The following is a 26,071-nucleotide window of genomic DNA, read 5'->3' on the forward strand; positions in this document are numbered from 1 at the left end:
CTCAGATCTCCAGAACATGTTAAGTGAAAAAAAGCAAGGTGGAGAAAAGTGTATATATGCATATCTAGAGAATATATATTCATATGTGTGTCTGAATGCACAACTATGGGGAAACGTGGGTGGCTTAGTTGGTTAAGCGACAGATTGTCGCCTTCGGCTCAGGTCATGATGTCAGAGTTGTGAGATGGAGCTCCAGGTCGGTATCCCCATTGAGTGGAGCCTGTCTAAGATTCTCCTTAGAATCTTCTGCACCGGGGCGCCTGGGTGGCTCAGTGTGTTAAAGCCTCTGCCTTCGGTTTAGGTCATGATCTCAGGGTCCTGGGATCGAGCCCTGAGTTGGACTCTCTGGTTTGCGGGGAGCTGCTCCCCACCGACCCCCTGCCTGCCTCTCTGCCTACCTGTGATCTCTGTCAAATAAATAAATAAAATCTTAAAAAAAAAAAAAAAGAATCTTCTGTACCTACCCTGCCCACTCCCCGTCCCCAACTCATGTGTGCACACACACACATACACATGCTCTCACTCTCTCTACCTCACTAAAAGAAAAAATGGTATATGTATGTAGTATGCTACAGCTACCCAAGGGCTGAGGGTAGAGAATATAAATACAAATACATAAATACACACACACATACATATCTATCTACATAAACATATCAATACACATACATATATACATATATGTATATATACAGAGGCATACAAACACATACACACACAAAAAAGCCTTAGTTTTCTTTTAGGAAATTGAAAAATTAAACCATGAAATATAAATTTTAAAACATTATTACTACAGGGACAAAGGAAGAAAAAACATAGCAGACAGGGAAAGAAGCTAAATTTCTTGAAAATATCTTGTTTTATAGATTTGGCTTTGGAACCATACAAATCTCTTATATAATTATAAAACAAAGTTAAATTTTTAAAAATTGAAAACAATCCCTAAATATCAAAAGCAAAATTCAAATGTGTCATTGTGATAGAACAATAACTAAAAGATTTCTTTAAAACACAAGAATTTGAATATACAGCCCACATAGAATATATAACCCTAAAGACAAAAAGAATTTCAAAGAGGAGTGCCTAGTTGGCTCAGTCAGCAGAGCACGTGACTCTTGATTTCAGGGTAGTGAGTTCAAGCTCCACACTGGGTGTAGAGATAACATAAATGAACAAATAAAGTTAAAAAAAAAAAAAAGAATTTCAAAAAAAGCTCAATCTGTTTTCAGTAAAAATACTGTTAATTATAATATGGATATTTTTATTCTGAAAGTATTAGATATTATAAAAGGCAAACAGAAGCAATTATGTTAACATCCTTAGGAACTGAAATTTTTAGCATAAGAGAAGGCAGGCACAAATATAGAATTAAAGAAGTAAGGCCCTGTAATTCTATATCTGAACTGGAAATAGTTGTATAAATTTATGATTTAGTTTTTCTTTAAACAAAACAAAACAGTCTTTCCTCTAATTGTCTACTAAAAAGCCTTAGAAACAGTAAGTGGCAATAATCGACAATAAGCACCCCTAGCACCAGACTGGTCTCTAAATAACAATTTCCACTAAAATATAATCAGGCTCTTTTTAATCTGCAGTCTGGAGCAGAAATTAGATAAAAATAAGCCTGGAACATCTTGTCATGCCACACAGCAAGGAAGCTATCCAAAGACTCCTGGAGATGTGCCAACTGATTTCGGGAACAAACTTCAAGAGGTTTTCACAGGCCAAAGTTAAGATAATTTAAGCATCTATGAGTTCACTGATAAAGAGTTCATAGCAATACTAAAAATAAAAAACAACAAACAAAACCAAAACCCTCATTGTCACATTTAGAGGATGATAGGGAACCAACTTAATCTGTGAAATGGTATATATGAAGAAAAAAATCAAACATTTTAATTTGCTTCCTGTACAATCATACCTCAGAATAAATACATATGTAACATGGGTAAGAATACTTTTCTCTATAGAAGTATCCTCATTAATAAATGAAGAAGCAATGATAGCATGAGAATCTCACTATTTAACAGGCTCTTAATAAAATAATATATCTAGGCAGTATAATTATCATCAATGTTCAGATGTCCCAAAAAGACAGGACTCAACAATGGGAGCCTCCTGATGAAATCACATGTCGCCACCTATAAAGCTGCCCTACTGACAATTCAAAATACCATCAGATCATTTCCTCTAGACTCCGTTACCAGCTTACAGAAATCAGGAAATAAAGATGGAGAGAAGAACACGTTAAATGACACCACAAGCATTTAATCAGTTATAAGCAGTGTTACAACTTCTATAGGACAAAGGAGTCCATTTCTTTATTGAGTAAGTTCCATGATGGACAGATGGATGGATGGGATGAAGGAAGAAAATGAGAGGAAATAAAGGAAAGAGAGAGGTAGGAAGAAAGTAAAAGAAAGGGGGAAATGTATGGATTAAAAAAGACTGGAAACTGGGGCACCTGAGTGACTCAGTGGATTAAGCCTCTGCTTTCGGCTCAGGTCATGATCTCAGGGTCCTGGGATCGAGCCCCACATCAGGTTCTCTGCTCAGCAGGGAGTCTGATTCCCTTCTCTCTCTCTCTGCCTTCCTCTCTCTGACTACTTGTGATCTCTGTCAAATAAATAAAATCTTTAAAAAAAAAAAAAAAGACTGGAAACATACCAACCAATTATACTATTAAAAGAATCTTTGGAGATACACCAGAATATTTATGGATGAAATGACATGATGTCTGAGAGGAGAGAAGGTAGAGAGGGGTGGTGATGAAACAAAACTGGCCATGAGTTTTAAGTGTTGAAGATGGATGATGGGGATATGCAGGGTTTTTAAAGACTATTCTATTTAAATTTTTCCAAAATAAAAGTAGTCCCTGGCTACTAGTCTAAGATGTTTGCAAACTAAATTGTAAGGCAAATAAAATGATTTTAAAAAATTGATTGGTTTATGTGATTAAGTATAAAATCACTCGAAGAATTATTCTAATTCATGCTATATACTAAGTTGTTGTGTTATTATGTACTGCACTCATTCTTCATTAAAAATAAACACTGAGGGGCGCCTGGGTGGCTCAATGGGTTAAAGCCTCTGCCTTCAGCTCAGGTCATGATCCCAGGGTCCTGGGATCGAGCCCCGCATGGGGCTCTCTGCTCAGCAGGGAGCTTGCTTCCCTTCCTCTCTCTCTGCCTGCCTCTCTGCCTACTTGTGATCTCTGTCTGTCAAATAAATAAATAAAATCTTTTAAAAAATAAATAAATAAAAATAAACATTGACTTTTGGAAACAAAGAGAAAAATCCAATAGAGCATGGAATTTCTATTTCTTTCCTTAAGGTAATCAAACAACACTGTCTCGAATGACTTTTACAATAACCTTAATGCTTTTAATAACTCTTCTTTTAAGCTAAACAAGCCCTTTGATAACACCTAGAAGAAAGAGGTAAAAGAAAATGGCTTCTGCTTAAACATACATAGGAAAGCAGAATCTGGAAGTAACTAAATACTCTAAATGATGCTTAGATGACAGAGTTCATAATACTAATTGTATCATTTTTTTTTTCAAAAAGGAATCAATGTGAGGCAAAACATGATATCCTTGTAGAAATGTGCATCAACTACCCACCTTATTGTCCAGTTTTCTTGCCTCCATTTCAAACAAGACCACTCTGTTATCCTTTATTTCTTCAGCTGAAATCTATGAGGAGATATGGTAAGTGAAAGACAATATGTTTTAGGGATTCTGATAAACTCAGAAGTACTGATTTATTCTGTTATCTGATAATAGATATAATCTGTACTAATATAAATGAATTTTTTAATCTTTTATAAGAAAAAGTACCATTCAGAAAGATTGATCATTATTTCTTTAATGTGTATAAAATATTTTCCCCAAATATGCCAAATCTGTATTACACAACTTATTTTTCAAATGCTGTTACCCAAATTAGATCTTCCCCATTCCAGTGAAAAATCAAAGCCCCTGGGGCGCCTGGGTGGCTCAGTAGGTTAAGCATCTGCCTTCAGCTTATGTCATGATCTCAGAGTCCTGGGATTGAGGCCTATGTCAGGCTCCCCACTCGGGGACTCTGCTTCTCTGTCTTCCCCTCTGCCCACACCACCCCACTTGTGCTTGCTCTCTCCCTCTCTCTCTCTCTCTCTCAAATAAATAAATAAAATTTTAAAAAAGTAAAAGAAAAATCAAAGCCCTGAAAAACTGCATGACCCTATCTAAAGTGTGAGCAAGTCATACCTAGAGGATACTTTAAATTGAAATATCAGATCAACATTTTTCATCCAATGTCATTGAAAAACTTATTCTAGTTAAAAACAAATTCCAGGCTATCATGACCCCAAGAGCTATAGAGCTAACTACTGTAATGTTCTGTCTCACAGAAGTCAACACCCAAAGACACTTAAAATCCTTATGCCTCAGGAGACTTAAACTAGACCAAAATAGTTGCTTAGGGAAATGCCCTCATAATGACAACAACCCTCAAACAGGAGGGAGCCAGCCCTCCATTCTCAGAGCTAAAGTTAGAAAATATTGCTCCAGGCAGTGATAACCTAGACAGAAACTCTAGAAGATAATTATTTTATCCTATTATTTAAAGATATTTATTTAAAGTGTGGCATTATGTAATTTGAAATATAAAACAGTATAAAGCATATATTCATTTGCCTAGGACCAGTAATTAGCAACAGAAAAATCTGAGTGGGAGGATGGGCAGGAGAGCAGGAGCACAGAAAAGATGGTTAAGAGTTCAGAGGCTCATGGATGCCTGGCTGGCTCAGTCAGAAGAGCATGTGACTCTTGATCTCAGCATCATGAGTTCAAGCCCCACACTGGGCACAGAGGCTTAAATAACAAAATAAAAACTTAAAAAAAAGGGGGGATTGAGGGGTCCAATGGTCATGGCATAATATAAGATCCATTTGGAATTAAATCCATTATACAGTTTCTGTCCTATTGGGGGAACTTTGTAGAGGGTCAAATTAATCCATTCAGATGATTAAGTCATTTCTCTCTAACTTGGGGATTTACACTTGCATGAGGGAGAGACAAGCATCACCAAGCTACATCTGATTCCATGAGCAACTTAAAAGACTCAAAGAAGGAATTCCCATACTGCATTTTCTCCTTCTTTTTGACCCAACGTATTTCCCATTTGTGATCATTGTAAGGCAAGTAAGGATGAAGGACAACATTCGGGATGAAATGATAAAGCATGGCTATAGAGTATTTGTCTGATATGTAGAGTTTCAGCATGTCCTATCATGTTAAATATTTTCAGGCAAAAGACAAATATCTTATTGTTACCGTAATGCTCCCTTTCCCTGCAGGTCTGCCATTTTTAAGCACCAGGGGTCGAGTTAGCTTCTTACTGGAAACAATCTGTTAAAATTGGAAAGTGATACAAAGAGCTATTTCACTTCAGTATGTGAATTTTTAAACTGAATGATCTCAAAAAAAGTTGAGTATAAAGTTAAGTCAACTTAAGTCATTAGAAATGGAACCATTAAGTCCATGCCTTAAATATTTAGAGATTATAAAACACATCTACATATTTAAAACCAACTGGAAAAGATTTCCAAGGAGCCAGTCCTGGCAGATACGATCTCCCAACCACTAGTTTCTTTATCAATTACTTCAAAGTTTAACTTCCTCCCTGTAATGGAAAAAGAGGAACGGGTTCTCTTCATATATACTAATCACTGAGCTGAAAACCCTATAGATGAGAGGTGGGCCTCAGAACACTCAATAAATGAGATTCAACTTTTCAACTGATGCATAACTTGAATATATAACCCTCACAAAATATCATTTTTGATTAAAATAATATAGTAGAGGTGTCTGGGTGGCTCAGTGAGCTAAAGCCTCTGCCTTCGGCTCAGGTCATGATCCCAAGGTCCTGGGATCGAGCCCCACATCGGGCTCTTTGCTCAGTAGGGAGCCTGCTTCCTCCTCTCTCTCTGCCTGCCTCTCTGCCTACTTGTGATCTCTGTCTGTCAAATAAAAAAAAAAAATCTTAAAAAAAATAATAAAATAAAATAAAATAATATAGTAGACCTAGGTACTCTCAAATAGATGCATCTATCAAATTCATTATAATTTAGCTATAATGTGGTTTTTTTTCCGAAAAAAATCAATACTTTAATTTTCTCTTTGACCCTCTTCATCAAAGTTTTAGAAAACTGATCAACTTCAGTTTCATATTGTCCTTGAGACATAGGAAATACCAAGATCCCCAAACAGTACACGGAAAAATAAACAAATCTAGGCAATAATGTCACCCACTGAAAAACAATGAGTCTTCCCTCCTGAGGCCTTCCCAGCTCTATTGCAAATGGTCATGATCTCTCTTCATTTTTTTTTTTTAAGATTTTGTTTATTTATTTATTTATTTGAGAGAGGAGCATGTGGCAGGGTGGGGACAGGGGGAGGGTGCAGCACACAGAGAGGGACAAGCAGATTCCCTGCTGAGCGGGATCTCAAGACCCTGAGATCACAACCTGAGCTGAAATTAAGAGTTTTACAACCAACTAAGCCACTCAGGCGCCCTGATTTCTCTTTAGAACTCAGACTCTGAGAAAGAAACAAAACGGTGAGCCTACAGGCACACCTCTACCCTGATCAAATCTGTCACATAGGAAAGACAGATAATTAAGTAACTATGGATGGATGGTTGATGATCAGGTAGAAGCAGTAGAGAGTACCGGGGTGAGCACAGGGTGGCGCTCCAAACTACTCAAGGGGATCAGAGGAGGCTTACTGGAGAGGAAGGTTTACACTGGTACACCTAAGGTTGAGGAAGATCAGGCCAGGTAAAGGGACAGTGTTGGGCCATCAAGGATCTAGAGGGATCAGTCACGTCAGTTAGAACATTAGAGAGGTTGCTGTTACTTTGAAAACATTTATGACTTAAGCATAAGAACAAAATTGTAGGGGTGCTTGGGTGGCTCAGTCTGTTAAGCCTCTGACTCTTGGTTTAACCTCAGGTCATGATCTCAGAATCTCATGTGCTCAGTGCAAAATCTGCTTGTCCCTCTCCCTCCCCATCTGCCCCTTCTGACACCCTCTTTCTCAAAAAAGTAGGTAAATAAAATCTTAAAAAAAATTTTTTTTTAAAAGAAAAACCAATAGTACACAAAGCAGCTAGAGCAATGGTATTATTTACTGCAATGTTAAACGAAACACCCCAACTCAAAAGAATTAATGGGTTTTGCCAAAAACACATAGTCCCTGCCCTTATGAAAAATAAGATAAATTCTATAATGTTCAAACCAAACATACTAATATATGAAACAGGTCTGTAAAGTGATTACATACATCTCAACTCTAAAAATTAAACTAATGAACACTTATAAAAACGCCCAATTCTCTGGTTAAAATTTTAGACACAATATACTGCAGTAGCTAATTATACTCACTTGTCCAAGGGTACATTCAAATTCTCCTAAGAAGTCATCATCATTCAGCTGGATGGTTTTGTTGTCAATGTCATAAATCCCAAATTTCAATTTCTGAACCACTTCAAAGTAGTAATCAATAACAAATGTCTTGGAAAATGTGGGATTCAAGCAATTCTTAATCCTTTCTGTGCGATCAACCTATACTCACCCCAAAACAAAAAGTTTTGTCAGATTAAAATGCACTTACATTTTAGCATCTTTATGTACTATAGGTAACTAAATATAAGCATAACAGATAGCTAAAGAAAGTTTCCATATGTAGATGAAAAATTCCACAATCAAGGACAAACTTGCCCCCAAAAAACTACATTAAAATATGAGCTGTTTTCATTATTTTTAACAGTTGTAATAAGCACTTCACATTATCAAAAGAGCAATTCAGAATCCTTTTCACCTACAGTATTTAACATTACCTCATACCACTGTTGACCACTCGTATTTAAAAATAACACACATAAAGGGTCCGACTTTGACCCTACATCCATATCCAAAAGATTGTCACAGGAAACATTCAGCTCCACCTTTGTAACGCATTGAGCAGCCATCTTGAACTGTGAGAAAACCAAAGAAACAGGATGCTAATGAAATGGTGCCTTTAATAATAAGTCCATGCATTCCCAATGAAACAGCTGAATTCTTAGGAAAAGCTGTCAAAATAGGATCCCGGACTAAACTCGCTGGAATAAGACTGTTAATATGTGGGGCACCAGGGTGTCTCTGTGGGTTAAGCCTCTGCCTTCGGCTCAGGTCATGATCTCAGGGTCCTTGGATTGAACCCCGCATGGGGTTCTCTGCCCAGAGGGAAGCCTGCTTCTCCCTCTCCCACCACCATCCCCGTTTGTGTTCCCTCTCTTGCTGTGTCTCTGTCAAATAAATAAATAAAATCTTAAAAAAAAAAAAGCAGAATTATCCCTTAATAAGAAACAAAATTCACAAATTCCCAATTTGCCTACTAAATACCCGACCCAGGTATTTTGTAAAACTAAACCTAAATCTAAATCTAAATTCAGATTTCTTTATTTTGTCATCTTACGTTGTCAAAATTATTAAGTGCCAAAATACACAGTGCTGACAATATGTGCCAAAGATATAAAGATCAAGAAGTCATTGAAGCAGACAGAGAATAACTGACAGAACCAAGAGTGTGGGTCAGACTGACATTCCCTGGGCTTTGAAGGATTCCATTAGGTGAAGAGAGAGACAGCACAGAGTAGAAAAGAATCAAGACATTAGAAGGCACAGTGAGGACACCTCATCATCACATGTCACAGAAGTAAGCATCCATGTTGGGAGCAACCAAGCTGGACAGGAAGAGGGTCAAGTTTGGTGTCCTGAGAGCTAGGCTGAAGTACTGGTGGGGAGGGTGGATAGGAGGTACTACTGAAAGTTCTCACATTGAGGATAATAGAATGAAATGGTTTATTTTTAAATGTCACTTGTGTCAGGGCACCTAGGTGGCTCAGTTAGCTAAGGGTCCGACTCTCGACCTCAGCTCAGGTCTTTGCTCCTTCCTCTTCATCACCCCGTATGATAAGCTCTGGAATCAGACAGATGAGTTCTCATCTGGATCCCACACTGACTTAATGTGTTACCTCAGGTGAGAGTCTCCACCTCCTTATAGCCCCTCGTTTTCCTCATCTGCAAAATGAAAATAATATTTCTCATACAGTTGTTGCAAGGATTAAATGAGTGAATATAATTAAATAGTGCCTAGTACATGGTGAGTGTTCCAAAATTATTTATTACTATTATATTATTTTAGGACTACTTGCCTCCAGGTCTGATCTCCCATATATCCCATGTTTCTTTTTTTTTCTTTTTTTTTTTTTTAAACTAGTCTATTCCATGACGATTTCTCTAATGATTCCAAACTACATCAAGTCATTTGAATTCCTGCTGCAATAATAGTAATAGATAACTACAGTATAGGAACAAGATCAAATCTGGAGTACATTTAGAGTAATACTTGGGTGAAATCCTGCATCTGGTAAGACCTGTGTGACCTCAAATAAATTATCTTTTTTTTTTTTTTTAAAGATTTTATTTATCTATTTGACAGACGGAGATTACAAGCCGGCAGAGAGGCAAGCAGAGAGAGACGGGGGAAGCAGACTCCCCGCTGAGCAGAGAGCCCGATGCAGGGCTCAATCCCAGGACCCTGAGATCATGACCCAAGCCGAAGGCAGAGGCTTAACCCACTGAGCCACCCAGGCGCCCCAAATAAATTACTTTTTGAGCCTAGATTTTCTCATCAGTGAAAATGGAGATACTGTAAGTTAACTTACAAATTGGGCATGTGCTGTGCATCTCGCTTTCATATCTAACATAGAATCTATGGAATAAATGCTTAGTTGTATAATTTTTTTCTTAATGTAGTTTAAGTCTTATAAATTGTATGTCAGCTGTACCCAGGATAATGCAATACCCTGTGGACAGATTTAGAATGAGTAAGGATTTCTAAAGCTCCTGAAGAACATGTAAAGAATTGTCTACCAGCAAGCAGAAAGCCCTCAAATTCCAAAAATGGAGAGAATTCAACAGAAAATGTATTGTATCTATGTGTGAAGTCAGCCTCATAGCAAAAAGACACAATACATCAGAGGAGCATTTTTTTTTTCCCTAACAATGCTCATACAAGAGCCACGAAAACAATATATCAGACACACCCGATTATTTAGTAAATCGTTGACATTACATTACTATATTGCTATTAGGACACAAATTTCCTCTATTAACAGCATTCCCCCATGAAAATGACTCTGAATGCAGCCTCATTTTTTTCTAGAAATTCATTATGGCTGAATGACAAATGGAAGAAATTACATAAACAATCAGGTCTGGAACCTTGTTAAAAGCAACATCCCCGATGATGCTTTTCTCAGTTCCTTTCAGTGTCATCAACCAGCACATGATACACAATTTTTTTAAAAAAGCAATAGGGCATTCTTTTATGATGGAGGAAAATAAGGCAAATGTTTTGTACCCTTTGAGTATGGAGAATAGGAGATTTGGCTGGGATAAGTGACCAGGCAGAGGAATGTGTGTGTACAACTAAAGAGTGATTCTATGTGTTTTACTACCCAAAATGTAGGATGATAGAAAAGACAGAAAGAACCTCCTCCAGGAGTGGACAATAGCTTCTTACAACACAGATTACTTATTGGAGAATTGTCTAGTTTCTAAAATGCAAATAACATCTGGAAATACTAACCCTATCAACGATTCTCCCAGTAACTCTAATTTTCCTGAATCGTTATATAACACAGTTCAAAGGAATTAAAAATAAGACCTAATCATTGAATTTGGGCTGGATGTAGGAAATTTAAAGCATATGGTCACTCCTATACCTGAAATTTCTGAGGTCTAGCTGAAAATTCTTAGGTCTTATGTGCTTTCTCTTTTCCCATCTTTCCTTAGAGGTACTCCTTAGGTCTACTCAGTAAAGCAGATTCTGCCTAGAACAATTTCAAATCTCTCTCAACTATGGAGGTGTAGAACCTTCCCTAGGCCTATGGTCACAACTTCTTCAGGTCTTTTTTTTTTTTTTTTTTAAGATTTTATTTATTTGACAGACAGAGATCACAAGTAGGCAGAAAGGCAGGCAGAGAGAGAGGAGGAAGCAGGCTCCCCACCGAGCAGAGAGCCTGATGTGGGGCTCGATCCCAGAACCCCGGGATCATGACTTGAGCCGAAGGCAGAGGCTTTACCCCACTGAGCCACCCAGGCGCCCCTCTTCAGGTCTTCTGTAGCTCTACCTGCCTACTTAACGGTCTCCAGACAGGCACTCCCACTGCCATCCTCTTTCTATTCATATCATGATTTTATCACTTCTGATTTAAAAAAAAAAAAAATCTGATGCCTGGGTGGCTCAGTGGTTAAGCATCTGCCTTTCACTCAGGTCATGATCCTGGGGTCTAGGATCAAGCCTTGCATTAGGCTCCCTGCTTAGCAAGGAGTCTCCTTCTCCCTCCCCTTCTGCACCTCTCCACCCCTGCCCACCCCGCTTGTGCTCTCTCTCTCTCTCTCTCTCTCTCTCAAATAAATAAATAAATAAATAAAATCTTAAAAAAATAATAAATTTTTTAAAAAATCATTACTGGCTATCCAGAGTCTACCCTAGTCCAATTAGTTACACCTGGAATTCATGGCTCTGTCTACATCTGCCCCCAGCCTGTCATCTAAATTCGTCAAGATCCATTTCAAATGACATTTTGTCCATCAAGCTGTTGCTGATGCCCCTGTAGGGCAGTTATGGTACTGATGCTATTTTCTTACCACTATTGTTACTTGTATGCATGGCCCACACTCTATCTACTGTGTGCTGAGGACAAGGACCTGTTTTTTACTGCTTCCTCTGCATCCTGAAGCGTGCTGTCTGATGTTTGGCACAGGTTTTTCATGGCTGAAATACCAGTAACTTTGGAGTCAGTAGAATTGGTTCAAATTTCCTTCCCATCATTTATTTGGGTGTGTCAGCTTTACCAAACTGTCTGTCAGAACCTAAGTTTCCACATCTATAAATGGGGATAAAAAAATTACCTGACAATTGTAGGTTTATAGGGCACTCACATTTTTAGATATTCTATGAATTGTAGCAATTATTATTTTATAAACTATTCAAATACTTTAACTAATAGTCTAGCCATCAATGGCTTATTATTCAATAGTAAGACATAATGAAACTTTCTCATCCTTGTTTATAAAGAACTTCTTAGTAAAATAATAAAAGAATGCCTGGGATTTACACAAAATTAATTTGCCAGGCAGGCAGCCTTTCTTATAGATAAGTGCTAATTTTCCTAAATCCTCTCAAGATTTTGTTTAGCTGAGCTACCGCCCAGTTGGTGCATGGGGGATGGGGGACAGAACCAGTGTCAGTGACTCATTATTTGTTGTAGAACAATTGGGAGGGAGAAGTCAGTGCCCAGCCACGAATGTCTCTAGGAAATTTCACTCTTTAGCTACTAAATGAGGAGGCTGGCAACATTACAAAGTTCTTAAAGGTTCCTTCTGGTTCTAATACCATGATTCACTAACTGCTATCCATACTGCATCCTGCATGACCTCCACTGAAAGCCAGCAGGGTAACCTTGGGGCAGCTGGAATGGGGCCCAGCAACATCAGCAGGACACACCCCATGCAGTGTTTCTCAAATTGTGTGGCTCAGAACAGTAAAAGTGTCCTCCTCAACCTCCCTAAAAAAGTGGGGGAAGGGTAATATGGCAGTCAGTTTAAAAGCTGCCACTACTTGGAGGTCTCAGTCAAACCAACAAGTGTTTACATTAAGAGGTTACTGTGTGGAACACCTGGGTGGCTCAGTCGTGGGGCATCTGCCTTGGGCTCAGGTCAAGCCCTGTTGTCGTTGTCAGGCTCCCTACTCAGCAGGAGGCCTGCTTCTCCCTCTCCCATATCCTCCCGCTGTGTTCCCTCTCTCTCACTGTGCTTCTCTCTGTCAAATAAATAAGTAAAATCTTTAAAAAAAGAGAGAGATTACTGTGTTCCCATTATCATGCTAAGGACAGTGGGGACCTGATACAGCAACAGAAGACCTTGGAACTCATTATAATTCTATTGGGGAGTTCCATTCATTCAACAATTATTTACTGAGTATCTTCAATGTGTTTGGCATGGGGTGGGGAAAGAATGCAAAGCAAAAGCAAAATACCTAGCTATGCACATATACAGGGAAATAACACAAACAATATAAAACAGTGTGGTGCAGAGAGAAAGCAATCAAAGTGCCCTCAGAGCTGGAGAAGAAATCTACAGATTTCTATTTTTACCAAGGATTAAAACTACACTCCATTATAAAATAATTTATATTCATGTTGCCACTTGCTACTGGATCATTTTTTTCCCTTAAAAATAGAGAGTGGGAGAGGGGAGTATGGAAAGAGTTAGTAAATACACGTGGCTGGATAATTTCTGGCTTTTGTTTTCTACAAAATTCTCAAAATGCTTCCAAATAATATATTATCTTCTGAACTTTACCAAAAAAACAAACAAACAAACAAACCAAAACCTAGTAAATTTGGCAAGACAAGGAATAAGTACTATATGGCAAGAGATCAATACACCAGAGCTAAGACTATAATATCTCGATTGTCCCAGAATGTTAATAATATTCAGCACATTGTTAACTTTTAAAACAATACATCATGTCTATTAGAAAAAATAATAATAATTTGCCCAAACATTTAAATTACTTGCCCAAGATAAACAAGCTAATAAGTAGCAAGGCCAGAACAAGAACCCAGATTTGTTTCCCATCATGCCAGAATGCCCTGAGAGCACTAAGGCCTGTAATTAATCATTACTTAGTATAACAGCAATATTCTCTAGTTAATTTCCCTATAGCTTTCTAGTTAGTATCTCAAATGTAAATATTCAGCCTGACACAAATTAACGAATACGATCTTACAAAATTAGAAGATTAATTTTTAGGCTACAACTATGATTATGTTTCTTAAACAAAAATAACCAGAATAAACAGTAACAGCCAAACAGTAGAAGAACTGGAATGGTGTGCATTTACATCACAGCAGTTCCTCCTCAAGACAGCACATTACACTGTGAATTACTTAGGGCTAAGAAAGCATTTTCTTCTTGCTAGAGTCTCCACAAACACAGATCTACATGGGGGACACAGAATCTCCGTGCTTTCTGAAGGCAGCAACATTAATTCTCAGGAATATACCACACCTAATAGCCAAAGAAAAACTCACATTAAAGGAATGTACAGTGAGCCTGCCCTGCATTTATTAAGAAAGTGATGCCCAGGGACACCTGGGTGGCTCAGGTGGTTAAGTGTCTGTGTCTGCCTTGGGGGTCCTGGGATTGAGCCCTGCATCTGGCTTCCTGAGCAGGGAGCCTGCTTCTTCTCCCTCTGCCACTCCCGCTGCTGCTCCCCCTGCTTGTGCTCTCTCACTCTCTTTCTCTGTCAGAAAATAAATAAAATCTGAAAGGAAGAAAGAAAGAAAGAAAGAAAGAAAGGGGGAAAGAGATGCCCACATTTTAAAAAAATACCTGCAATGGAATACTAGCCATGGGGATAGAGAATTAGAATTACGCCAAGCATTAAAGCACATAAACAGTGAAAAGGGCACGTTTTCTTTTTAAATGTTAAAAAGGGACCAACGGGAAGGGTCACTGGACCAGGAGTGTGAAAAAATGGAGTATAGTTCTCCATCAGCCCTACCACACGTGCCCCAAGGGCTATAACTGCTCTAGGCCTCTGGTTTTTCAACTGTCAATTCTAAGAGTTGAGCCAATCACTTTAAGTAACTTTAAAGCCTCTTCTAGTTACTATTCCATGACTAATTACAGTGAATATGAACTTGTTTAGGAAGTGGTACTAAAAGAGTAGAAAAATTTAAAAAGTAGAAAATAGCAGAAAATTTGTAAGAACCAAAAAGAATAATGTAAGGAAAAGAATAACATTTCCCAAATTCAGCTTCCATCTCCCACCACCAAAAAAGCTATACCTGAAAAAATATATATTTAGATACTTCCCCACCAGTTAGGTACCTTTGCTTGAAATTCTTAAATTCTCTATCCCCGATGACTTGAAAAAGTATAGTATACCGACAAACAGAACACCAGCCCCAATCTATTAGGTACATGCAGCATAACGAGAAAGTGAGTTTTACCATCTATGGAATCTCACATTATTAAACTCCCAGCTCGTATTACAGCAGCAAAAGGAACCAGCATTTGACCACCATTTTTAAAATGAATTTCCAGATTCTTGAATAATCCTGAATAAAATCTGGATAGCAATGCTATTGCTGATATCTGAACATGCAGAATTGGGAAAAGATATATTTTTGTATTACTCTTATTTTATTATTTTTTTAAAAGATTTTATTTATTTGTCAGAGAGAGAGAGAGAGCACAAGCAGGGGGAGTGGCAGGCAAAGGGAGAAGCAGGCCCCCCGCTGAGCAAGGAGCCCCAATGCAGGACTCAATCCCAGGACCCTGGGATCATGACCTGAGCAGAAAGCAGATGCTTAACCAACCGAGCCACCCAGGTGTCCCTTACTCTTACTTTAAACACAGAAAGCATGTGCAGTTTTACCCTGTCCTTACTGTTACAAAGTGAGCAATTAACTAAGGCTCCTTCTTTGATTTCTCTAGAAAATTCCTAAGATTATACTGATCTGTTCTATGACTCATAGCAGGCTACAGAGTTCATTTCACATGCATTTTCTGGTTAGACTGCTTTACTAATCCCAACGGCTGCTTTATACACACTTTAGAAATGTCACTGATTATACTGTCAAGCTTATCTAATGAACAGTTCATAGTATATGCACTGTTAATAAAAGTTAGAAGCAGTTGCAACATCGCAATGTTGCCTCACTTTAGGAAGCATGCATCTTGGCAAAATTAGCTACAGAGTAAGTATCTACAAAGTGAATCATCTTTTACCAAAAATGGCATTGATAAAAATCAGAGCTACATCCCCTAGCAGAAATTCCAGGATGCTCAGTTGAAAATGTTAAAATTCTAAGGGCTCAGTAAAGCTGCTGGCAGTTTGGATACTATAAAAAGGCACATCGACCTGCTGAGACTGCTGTCCTTTGGTGTTCAGAGCTATTTAAGAACTCCCCACCTTCTGGAATCTCCTAGATGTTGGGCCAGCCATCAGAACTTCTCACCTGTCCCTACTATCCAACTATGCCCAACTCTAAAAGCACGCTTCCTAAAACTCAGCTCCCTTCCTTCTCTTCCTAGCTGGGCCATACAATATTTAACTGGGCAAGACAGGCATTTCACATTTTGTCACTTTGTGCTCCTTTCCAGTTCATGGTGAACAATGACACAAAATAATTCTTTCAGTTTAAAGCTGGAACAACTACAACTACTTCATTCTTAAGATTTAAGTTTGTACATTGAACAGTGGCACCTGGCTGGCTTAGTCAGTAGTGCATGGGACTATTGATCTTGGGGTTTAAGTTCAAGCCCCACCTTAGTTACAGAAATTACCTAAAAATAAAATATTTTTTAAAAAATAATAAAGTTTTGTATGTTGAGCAAGGACTGTTGAAATGTTTATGCATTTCCTGATTTCAAGAATATTCCGTTTACGGTTACTTGGCACATAAATGTCAACTGGTTTTAACTTTCTGGCAACCCTCTTTCTATTTCCCAAACATGAATAGTTTAATAATACTATTCAATCACTCAACACATATTTATAGAGTATCTACTGTGGGTCAGGTCATGTTCTGAGGTGTTGGGAGAACAATGAACAAAACAAGTAACCTGCCCTCCTGAGGTTATACTATAGGGAGAAAGACGATAAAGAAGATAAGTAAATGGGGGTGGGGGGGGACACCTGGCTGGATCAGTCTGTAGAGCACCGGACTCTTGACCTCAGGGTCATGAGTTCAAGCCCCATGTTAGGCGTGGAACTACTTCCAAAAAAAAAAAAAAAAAAAGAAAGAAAAAAAAAGGTAAATAATTATATAAGCCTGAAATGGTGAATACCTAAAATGGGGAACCAGTCTCTTCTGAACAACATATGTTATGTGATATTTGATTCACAGAAAGAGTTTATGTAACATATGTATGATATGTGTGGTTATAAAGTGTAATTACCCATCTTAGAGTCTTTGCATCTCTACATCAAGGGCCAGTAAACTTTTTCAGTAAAGGAACAAAAAGTAAATATTGTAGTTTTGGCTGGTCAAGAGGTCACTCATGGTCTCTGTCACAACTACTCAATCTGCCCTGGTAGAATGAAAGTGGCCACAGACTGAACAGGCATAGCTGTATTCCAATAAAACTTTATTTACAAAAACAAGCCATGGCCTTGATTTGGCCCACAGGCTGGAATTTAAGTCAAAGACTCTGAAGTGTTGGAATCACAGACTCTTAGAACATTGGAATCATAGGCTATTTGACCCAAGGGTCCTACAGCGTTAGTTACTATCTGAATCACAGGATTCTAGAAAGTCACCCTCAAGCCTCAGAGTGTTAGAAGTATAGAGCTTCAGTCCTTAGATGTTAGAATCACGTAGATGGTCTGGACATGAGTCAAGGAGTTCTAGCCCTTAGTTGACCAGTATGGTAGCCACTGGTGACATGAGACTACTGAGCATTTGAAATGTGGTGCCTCTGAGATGACTGAGCATGATTTCAAAGACTGAAATGAAAAAGAAATGTGAGAACTCTCAATAACTTTTTAGATTAATCACATATTGAAATGATTTTTAAATACATTTGGTTAAATAAAATATATCACTAAAAATGTTTTAAAAAGATAAGTTAGTAAAATATACAGTATGCTAGGTGTGAAAGTGCTAAAGAAAAAACGAAGCAGGGGAGGACTAAGAAGTACTGAAGCCGGGGTACAACTCTAGATATTTTATAACCTTAACTTGACAACACAATTGGGAAATACTTGTTTTGATTTTCACTTCTTTTCAAATAATCCTGATCCCTAAACAGATGAAAATGTGACCAACAAGTTCCTCTTTACAGTTGTAGATATCTATTTTAACGTGTACTACCATGTTAGAGGAACAGTGAGCTAAAGCTCAGAAACCTGAAGTAGCCTGATGAAAATGCGTATTGCAACCATGCTGTGCTTTGGTAATTTTCACAGGAACCAGACATAATACACCCCCTGGCAACAGGACATTTCAAAATGATTTGCTAAAATGAGTAGTATTTCCTTCTACTTTTCATGGGAAAACTGTATTAATATGCTATTCATCTAACTTATGTTGGTAAATTTGACCAGAAATATACTGATTTTAATTTTTTTAAAAATATGATTGGAAAAGCAATGATTGCCCACTGATAAGCTGTTAAATACTAAAAGAATACAGCTTCTTCAAAAGAATCCCAATATTCTTCCACTAGCCTCTTCAAATGTAAGCCAGAATAATCAACCTAAATGTAGTTATCATCATCATACCAAATGTATATATAGCAACTGGCTTTGATTACATCAGACACTCAAGTAATGTAGTTAAATAAAATCTATGATACTTATAGGGGCTCATTTAAACCACCTTCTCAGTCTATCTTTCAACAGATCTTCAACCACATATTCTACCTAATTGTTGGCCTTTAACCTGCCTAGCGATCCTTATAATGTACGTAAAAACACGAAGGAAAAACATTGGTGGGAAGGAAGCTAACCTGTAGGGTAAAGGTAATAGTGGGTACATTAAAGGAATGTCCAAGTCTGGGGTCCTCAAATTTATTGAGTACCACCAACAGATGGTGTCATTGATCCTTACTAAAAGATCCACCTAAGAAATTATGTTTTTGGTGATCAGTGGTGGCTCATTACAGATCTTCGAAGGTCAAATGTCATTGAGTTGTATTTCATATCCAACACTATCGTTCTCAATTTTGCTGACAGGCATACTTTCTCGCATAATAACTCACTGACTGATAAAAAAAATGAAAAAGGAGAAAAGAAAACTCTAACAATTGTAGGGAAAAAAGCACAGCAATAGTACTGAGAGAGAAGGAGGATGAGGAAAACTATGTCAAAAGCTATAGCAAGAATTGCTAGGAGGTAGGATACCGTGTGAACTGGTTATCTGAACAGATGCTGCAAAGGAAATATTCAGGACTGCAGTGATAGCATTGGAAAGAGTATACAAAAAATACCTGCATATGTGTAAACTTAGGGTGCCTTAAATTTATATGGAAATCAAGACCACTGTCTATAAAGTGTTTACAGTTAGAAGTGAAAGTAGGAGAGGTGTCCAGTCATTAGAGAGCCCTAAAAAGACAAAGAATCCTTTTGTTTCCCCCATCCTGAAAACTCCTCTCCCTCTCCATTCTCCAGGAGCTAGATCTGACAGAAGAAATCCTGAAGGAGAACCAACTGCACACTTCATTGTGTCATCGTGCCAGAAATTCTGGGGAGTGCTGAAATTCAGCTCCCCCTTACATCCAGAGAGTCTCAACATGGTCCAGTCCCCAAAACTTGCTTTATTTGAATATTTTCAGCCCAGACTGGGATGCATTTTTCCAAAACATCAGCCAAAAGCAACTGCCTTTAAAAAATATCTCAGAAAGGCAAAAAAGTGGCCCCGGGTACCAAAGGTTAATCTACTGGTCTCACTATAATTGCCGTCATATATGTCATCTGTTCTTAGTTCTCCTTTCTTATCCTTCCTTGCTTCTCTCTACCTATGCTCTATGCCCACATAAGTTTTGTTTGGCTCTGGCAGGCAGCACTCAGAACTGGAGTTTGCAGACCCCAGATAATGACAACAGCAAGATACATGTAGCTATATATGTGGCAGGTGTTTTGCTAAGTGTATTACAAATACGATTTTATTTAATTCACTTAAAAATCCGTATGACATAGGATGCATTTTATTTCTATTTTACAAATGCAGAAACGGGCCCTAAAACGTTAAGTAACCTGCCCAAGGTCACACAGCTAACAAACGCCAAAGCATACACTTGAAACCCAGCTAACTGTCTTATCCCAAGCAGAAATGTTCTTTACATTAAGCCATAAAGCCTGTGCCCAGAAATCATACAGAGACCTGAAATCCAGCCCTAGTAGTACTGTTTAGCACTTCTGTAGTTTGGTAAATTATTTAATCTGAGTCCCGAGTATGAAACAGAGTAACAATACCACCTAAGTCTGTGAGCATTAAATGAACTAACAAATACAAACATTTTCTAGTACAGTGTTTATGGGTCACTAGCCAAAAATCGCTATATACAACCCCGTATTCCTTCTGTTTCTCTATTTGATTTATTGAGGCAGCCACAAAAAGATTAAGCAGAAGCTGTGGGTCATCAACCAAGTGCAACGTTAATGGTCTGTATCCTCTGTCTCCCAGAGGTTCTGGCACTGCAAAACCAATGCAACTGCATTTCCTCCACGTCCTGGCTTGTAGTAAGTCCAAAGCCCTAGACAGAAGAATGTGGGAGCCAGAGCCGGAACAGGAGCTCTTAGGAAACCCTGTCCCACAACCTTCGGCTCCGCTATGAAATCAAGAGTTACCTTTTCCCGCCCCACCTACCTGCTTCTCTTGGAACCCTCAGCGGCTCTGAAGCGTGCCTGTTCCTCCGAGCATTCGATTCTAAGCGAGGAACCCTGACCCAGCCCCTCACCCCACTGGGCGCTGCGGATTTTTCCAAGCGTGTCACCTCCCCTGTGCCTCAGGCCCGACCCTCCCTGCTGGGGTAGGCTGGCGAGCTGGACACCGCCCGCCCAGGTGCACGAACGCCAGGCCCAGGAGGCTTCTCGCGGCCCACAGCTTAGCCCCGAACTCTGGCTTCTCCGAAAGGCGTCAGCCAGCCCCAAGCCTCCCCAGGCTCGTACGCTGAGGCTCAAGAGTCCCCTGCGCGCTCCGGCCGATCCCTCGCCGCACCAAGCCCAGGGTTCACTTCCAGCGCGAGGGCCGTGTGGGCCCCACCGCTCGGAGCCTGAGGGCCCGGTTTGTCTCCGAGCGGGCTCTCTTTCTCCCCCAGGGGATCTGTGGGTTGTTGGGGCCCCGCTACACCAGCCCCGAAGCAGACAGAGGCGCGCACTCACATCCGGCTCTCAGTGGGGTAAATGTGGCTGGGGTGGAGACCAGGCAGGCAGAATCCACTAGGTAGCCGGGGCGCAGGGATTCACAGGAACCCGAGGCCGAATGGGCAGAGGGGCGGGGAGGGAAGGGGAGTGGCTAAGGTGAAGCTCCGCCCACTATGGCCTCGGACCGCCCAGTACTGACTCTTACCTGCACCTAGGGAGTAGACCGGTGCTTCCAGGTCTTTTAGGAGATGGCTTTGCTTATGGAAGGCCCCAGCTGATTTTGGACACAAAAATGAGTTGCTTGGTGCACAAAAGAAAATTTTCAGAAGGATAAATGAATTAAAATATTTGAGAAAATTTATACTACTATCTGAAAAACAGGGAAAAATTCAAAAATGCGAACTCCTAAACGTTCTTATTTACAACTTTTCAATGTACGCACTACCCGAGTCATTTTGCATCTGAATCTCATTTAATTCTCACAATTTTGTGACGTAGTTAGTGCCATTAACCCCATTTCGCAAATGAGAAAACTGTGATTGAGTAACTTGAAATACGATAGCTGAGTAATTGGTCTACTCGCCTGAAGTCACAGATTCTAAGTAAACTAATTTCAAAGCATCCTGCTTGACTGCTACTTGATGCTGCCTACAACTAAACAAACTCCCACGGAAAATATTGCTACACTTGACTACTAGAAATTGAGAACGTCTGCCCAAGGAAAACAGGGACAAAATCATTCAGCAAACACATGAGAAAAATATTTGCTACAAACCTGATATTTAAGGAAGGATTAGTATCTAAAGTATAAATTGATTTTAAAAAAAATAGAAAAATGGGGTGGCTCAGTCGGTTAAGCATCTGCCTTTAGATCATGATCCTCGGATCATGGGATCAAGTCCTGCTTTTGTCTCCTTGCTCAGCAGGGAGCCTGCTTCTTCATCTGCCTGCTGCTCTCACTGCTTGTGCTTACACTCTCATTTTCTCTTTCCGACAAGTAAATAAATAAAATCTTTTTAAAAAATAGAAAAATGAGCAAAAGATATATTTTTTGTAACTGCAGAAGACAGGGGCACCTGAGTGGCTTGGTCCCTCAAGTGTTTGCCTTTGGATCAGGTCCTGATCCTGGGGTCCTGGGATGGAGCTCCACAGCAGGAAATATTCTTTTCCCTTTCCCCCCTGCTCCTGCTTTCTGTCTCTCTCTCTCTCTCAAATAAATAAATCTTAAAAAAAAATCGCAGAAGACTATGGAAAATGAAACAAATGAGGACTTTCCTAAGTAAAAAAAAAAAAAAAAAAAGGACTTTTAATCCAAAAAATGCAAAAAAAAACCACTTTTAAATAATTATATCATTGCAAGTGAAGATTCATTCATTTATTTATTGAACACCTATTGGGTGCCTACTACAGGCCAAACATTGTTCTAGACTTGTGATTAACTAGTGACATACAGAATTTTCTATACTAGAAGAACAGATAAGTTATTAAAAATAAATGAGATGATTTCAGATAGTCATAAGTACCATGAGGAAAGTAATATAGGGTAATGCGATAGGGAGGACATTGGGGATAATGGAACGTTTTTGTTTTGTTTTGTTTTGTTTTGAAGATTTTATTTTTAAGTAATCTCTAGTCTCACCATGAGGTTCGAACTCACAACCTGCAAATCAAGAGTCACGTGCTCTAACGACTGAGCCAGCTAGGTGCCTCAAATGGGAACTTTTTTGGATTGGGTATGAGGGAAAGTCTCTCTGAGGCAGTGATATTTGATTGAAACCTGAAAAATAAGAAAGAGCAAGTCATTCAAAGATCTGAGATCACGGGAATGATAGACAAAGACAGAAAAAGACTTAGCAAATTGCAGGGACAGAAACAAGACAGGACAGTAGGGAGAAGGAAGAGAATTGCTTAATTTTGTTTTTACTGAAGGTGTAAAGACAAATTTGTTTTACTTTTGGTTCTGATTTTACATTTAAGTGAAAGTCCTCAGATACCACTAATTTAGGTGAAAGTTTCAAAATTGCAAGAATACATATCCATATCCATACCTAAACTTCCTGACTTTTGGCTCTACTAAAATAGGGAAAGAAGTAGAGATGAGAGTGGTTTTACATTTTTACATTTTTTATATTTTTATAGTTTTAGTACCCACTATGGCTTCAGGTCAGGTCATGATCTCAGGGTCTTGAGATTGAGTCCCATGTTGGGGCTCCTTGCTCAATGGGGAGTCTACTTCTCCATCTCCCTTTGCCCCTCCCTCCATTCTCACACACTCTCTTTCTCTCTCAAATAAATAAATAAAATCTTTGAAAGAAATAAAATAAAGAAAAGAAAGATGAATGGAAATTAAGTAAGAAAGAGTAGAGTGGGATGGGAGCAAGGAGGAGGGTGACAAGTGTAATGGGAAGGAATCCTGACAGAGAGAATATCATGTAGGGAGGTCTGAAGCTCATTGTAGAAAAGAAAAGATAGTGTGCCTGGAGTCAAGAGAGAAATATTACAGACTTACAGAAACTAAAGAAACATGACAGTTAAATGCAGCACATAAACATATAATCAGGATTTGATCTGATTTGGGGAAAAAATGGTTGCTATCTAGGACAGCTTGGGGGCAATAAACAAAATTTATTTATTAAATAATAGTATTCAATTTCAATTTCCTGAATTTGATAATTGTACTGGGACTAAATAAGAGAATATCTTTGTTTCTAGGCACAAAGCATCATGATATCTATAATCTACTCTCAAAAGATTTAGCAACAAAAAATAATAATTGGAAGATAATATAAATGTTACATGTAATATATATAAAGAAACAAAGAAAATTTGACAAAATGTTAACAATGGCTGAATCTAGGTGAAGAAATGTGAGTTCCTGCAATTTTCCTAAGGATCTAAATTTTTTTTCAAAATAGAAAATTTCATTAACATTTCACTCCGTTGGGATGCCTGGCTGGCACAGTAGGTAGAGCATGTGACTCTTGATCTCAGAGTTGTAAGTTTGAGCCCCATGTTAGGTGTAGAGATTACTTAAAAATAAAACCTTTGAAAAAATTTACTCTGGCTAAGATATCAGAAACTCAATTTCAGGATTCTCATGGCATCCAGTTATATGAACATATTATTTAGGAATATTGAGGTAACTATCGGTAGAAATATGTAAAATGGTTCCCTCTGGAAAAAAAAGACTAAGGTTCAGAAAAAAGTTAAGAAGAGACTCTATATGTTTTTTAAAATATACTTTAAAAACAAAGAAAATAAGAATATTACTAATGCAATCATAAAGAAATGTGAGGGATTTAATGGAAAGACGTGGGGGCAGCAATCATATAAAAGCATTGGACTTGGAGTTCAAAGACATGGATTATAGTCTTCTAGTTTTCCAACAATATCTATTACCTATGTATCCTTGGTTAATCTATTTGAGCTATAGTTCTTTTGTTAATTAATTTGGCATACCCATTATTTCACAAGGTAGTTGGAAAGAACAAATGAAATAAGTATGTGTTATTGTACTATGTAATACTATATAGGTAATACATAAATGTAATCTAATTCTAAAAAACCTATGATTATCTTCCCTTATTTGCCCATAAAAAAACACTTACGTAATCCGGATAGTATGTACTCCATTTGCAGCTCATATTTTCACCCACATCAGTCTTGAAGTAAGATTCAAAACCTCTTTGATACTTCCCAAAATATTCCACCCTGGTGAGAGGTATTAATCTTTTTTTTAAGATTTTTATTTATTTATTTATTTGAAAGAGAGAGAGAGAGATCACAAGTAGGCAGAGACGCAGGCGGAGAGAGAGGGGGAAGCAGGCAGAGACCCAACCCACTGAGCCACCCAGGCTCCCGAGAGGTATTAATCTTGCTAAATATTTTGAGGAGAAACTGAGGGCTTGTACCACACATCCCACGCCAAACAAGGTTGTCGCGGCCGGCGAGACAAATCGACCAGGAACGTGAGGGTGAGAGGATGGTGAAAAGAAATTAAGAGACAAAGAGATGGGGGCAGGAGGAGCACTGAGAAGGATGTCCAACAGTGCCGATTTTATTCCGCATCTTACAAGCATTTATAAGGCAGACCACAATAGAAGGAGTAATACATCAGTATCTAGTCAGATAACCGCAAGTTCCTATAACAAGTTTACATTAACTACAAACAAATCTTGTGATGCCAGGTAGTCATGGCTAATGCCATTAGCTACTATTGATACAAGAAGTTACAATCAACCAGGGAGTGGATTATGGGAAGTACAGGAACAAGGACCAACTAAGAATTTATGACCCTGACCATATTGTTCCCTTCTGTTTGGGGAAGGGAGTGAAGTCACGTAGGCGAGCACAAGACACATAGCACAGACCTTTTCTCAGTGCTACTCAACTTCCCTGCCCTTAACCCCTTATCAAGGCGTCCGGACTTTAAAGGAGACACAAGTCAGGGCCTGGTTTGGTCCTCGTCTCAAGCCTTATTGTGGCCTCCAACCCAAGGTCATCAACTTTCTCTCAAGAGACCTCCTCTCCCTAGTCTTTTCTGATGTGAAATGTTGTGGTTTGGAAGCAGTCAAGAAAGAATTATTGAGACGACTTCAGTGCAAAAAGGGTGGTTTTACTAAAGCACAGGGACAGGACCTATGGGCAGACAAAGCTCTCTGGGGTTGTAAGGAGAGGCTGATTATATACTTTCAAGTTGGGGAGGTTTTAGGGATAGGGTAAGTCTCAAAGGAATTTGGAAGCAAATTTTCCAGGACCTGAAAGGGCTAGCTGTTACGAAAAGGTCATTTAATACTGTCCAATAAAACCTTAGTCATGAGACCCTTCAGATGTATATTAGTGTGCTGTATGTTTTGAGGATGATTGCTAACATATATACATATATCTTGGGGGAGGGGGAAGGTATAGATAAAGGAAGTTTCCAAAGGGATTTTTATAGTGTCTTAGAGGTTAGGCTAATGTCAAACTAAGGTTGCCTGAGGTAGCTAAGCTCCTTGAGGGAGGTACTTGTCAATGGGCTGTAAGTTGTATGAACATTTAATTTTTTTTTCTTTTCCCTCTGTTCTCCACATCGTTTTCTACTAAGACCA

At 38.8% G+C, this 26,071-nt stretch overlaps 1 protein-coding gene across 1 annotated transcript in view; it reads right to left on the reverse strand.

Moving 5' to 3' along the window:
- LOC111146700 (copine 3) overlaps window positions 1–20,529 on the reverse strand; it is a 46,187-nt gene extending 25,658 nt beyond the window's left edge. The window contains exons 1-5 of the mRNA XM_022502368.1: window positions 20,485–20,529; window positions 7,885–8,022; window positions 7,430–7,609; window positions 5,319–5,393; window positions 3,624–3,695 (exon numbers count right to left, since the gene is read on the reverse strand). Of these exons, the coding sequence (XP_022358076.1) occupies window positions 3,624–3,695; window positions 5,319–5,393; window positions 7,430–7,609; window positions 7,885–8,016 (459 nt within the window). The 5' untranslated portion in view covers window positions 8,017–8,022; window positions 20,485–20,529. The remainder of the gene's footprint in view (window positions 1–3,623; window positions 3,696–5,318; window positions 5,394–7,429; window positions 7,610–7,884; window positions 8,023–20,484) is intronic.
- Window positions 20,530–26,071: the final 5,542 nt, after the last annotated feature.

The sequence above is a fragment of the Enhydra lutris genome, unplaced genomic scaffold, assembly GCF_002288905.1.
Source record: "Enhydra lutris kenyoni isolate GAN:26980312 unplaced genomic scaffold, ASM228890v2 scaffoldscaffold14, whole genome shotgun sequence".
NCBI lineage: Eukaryota > Metazoa > Chordata > Mammalia > Carnivora > Mustelidae > Enhydra > Enhydra lutris.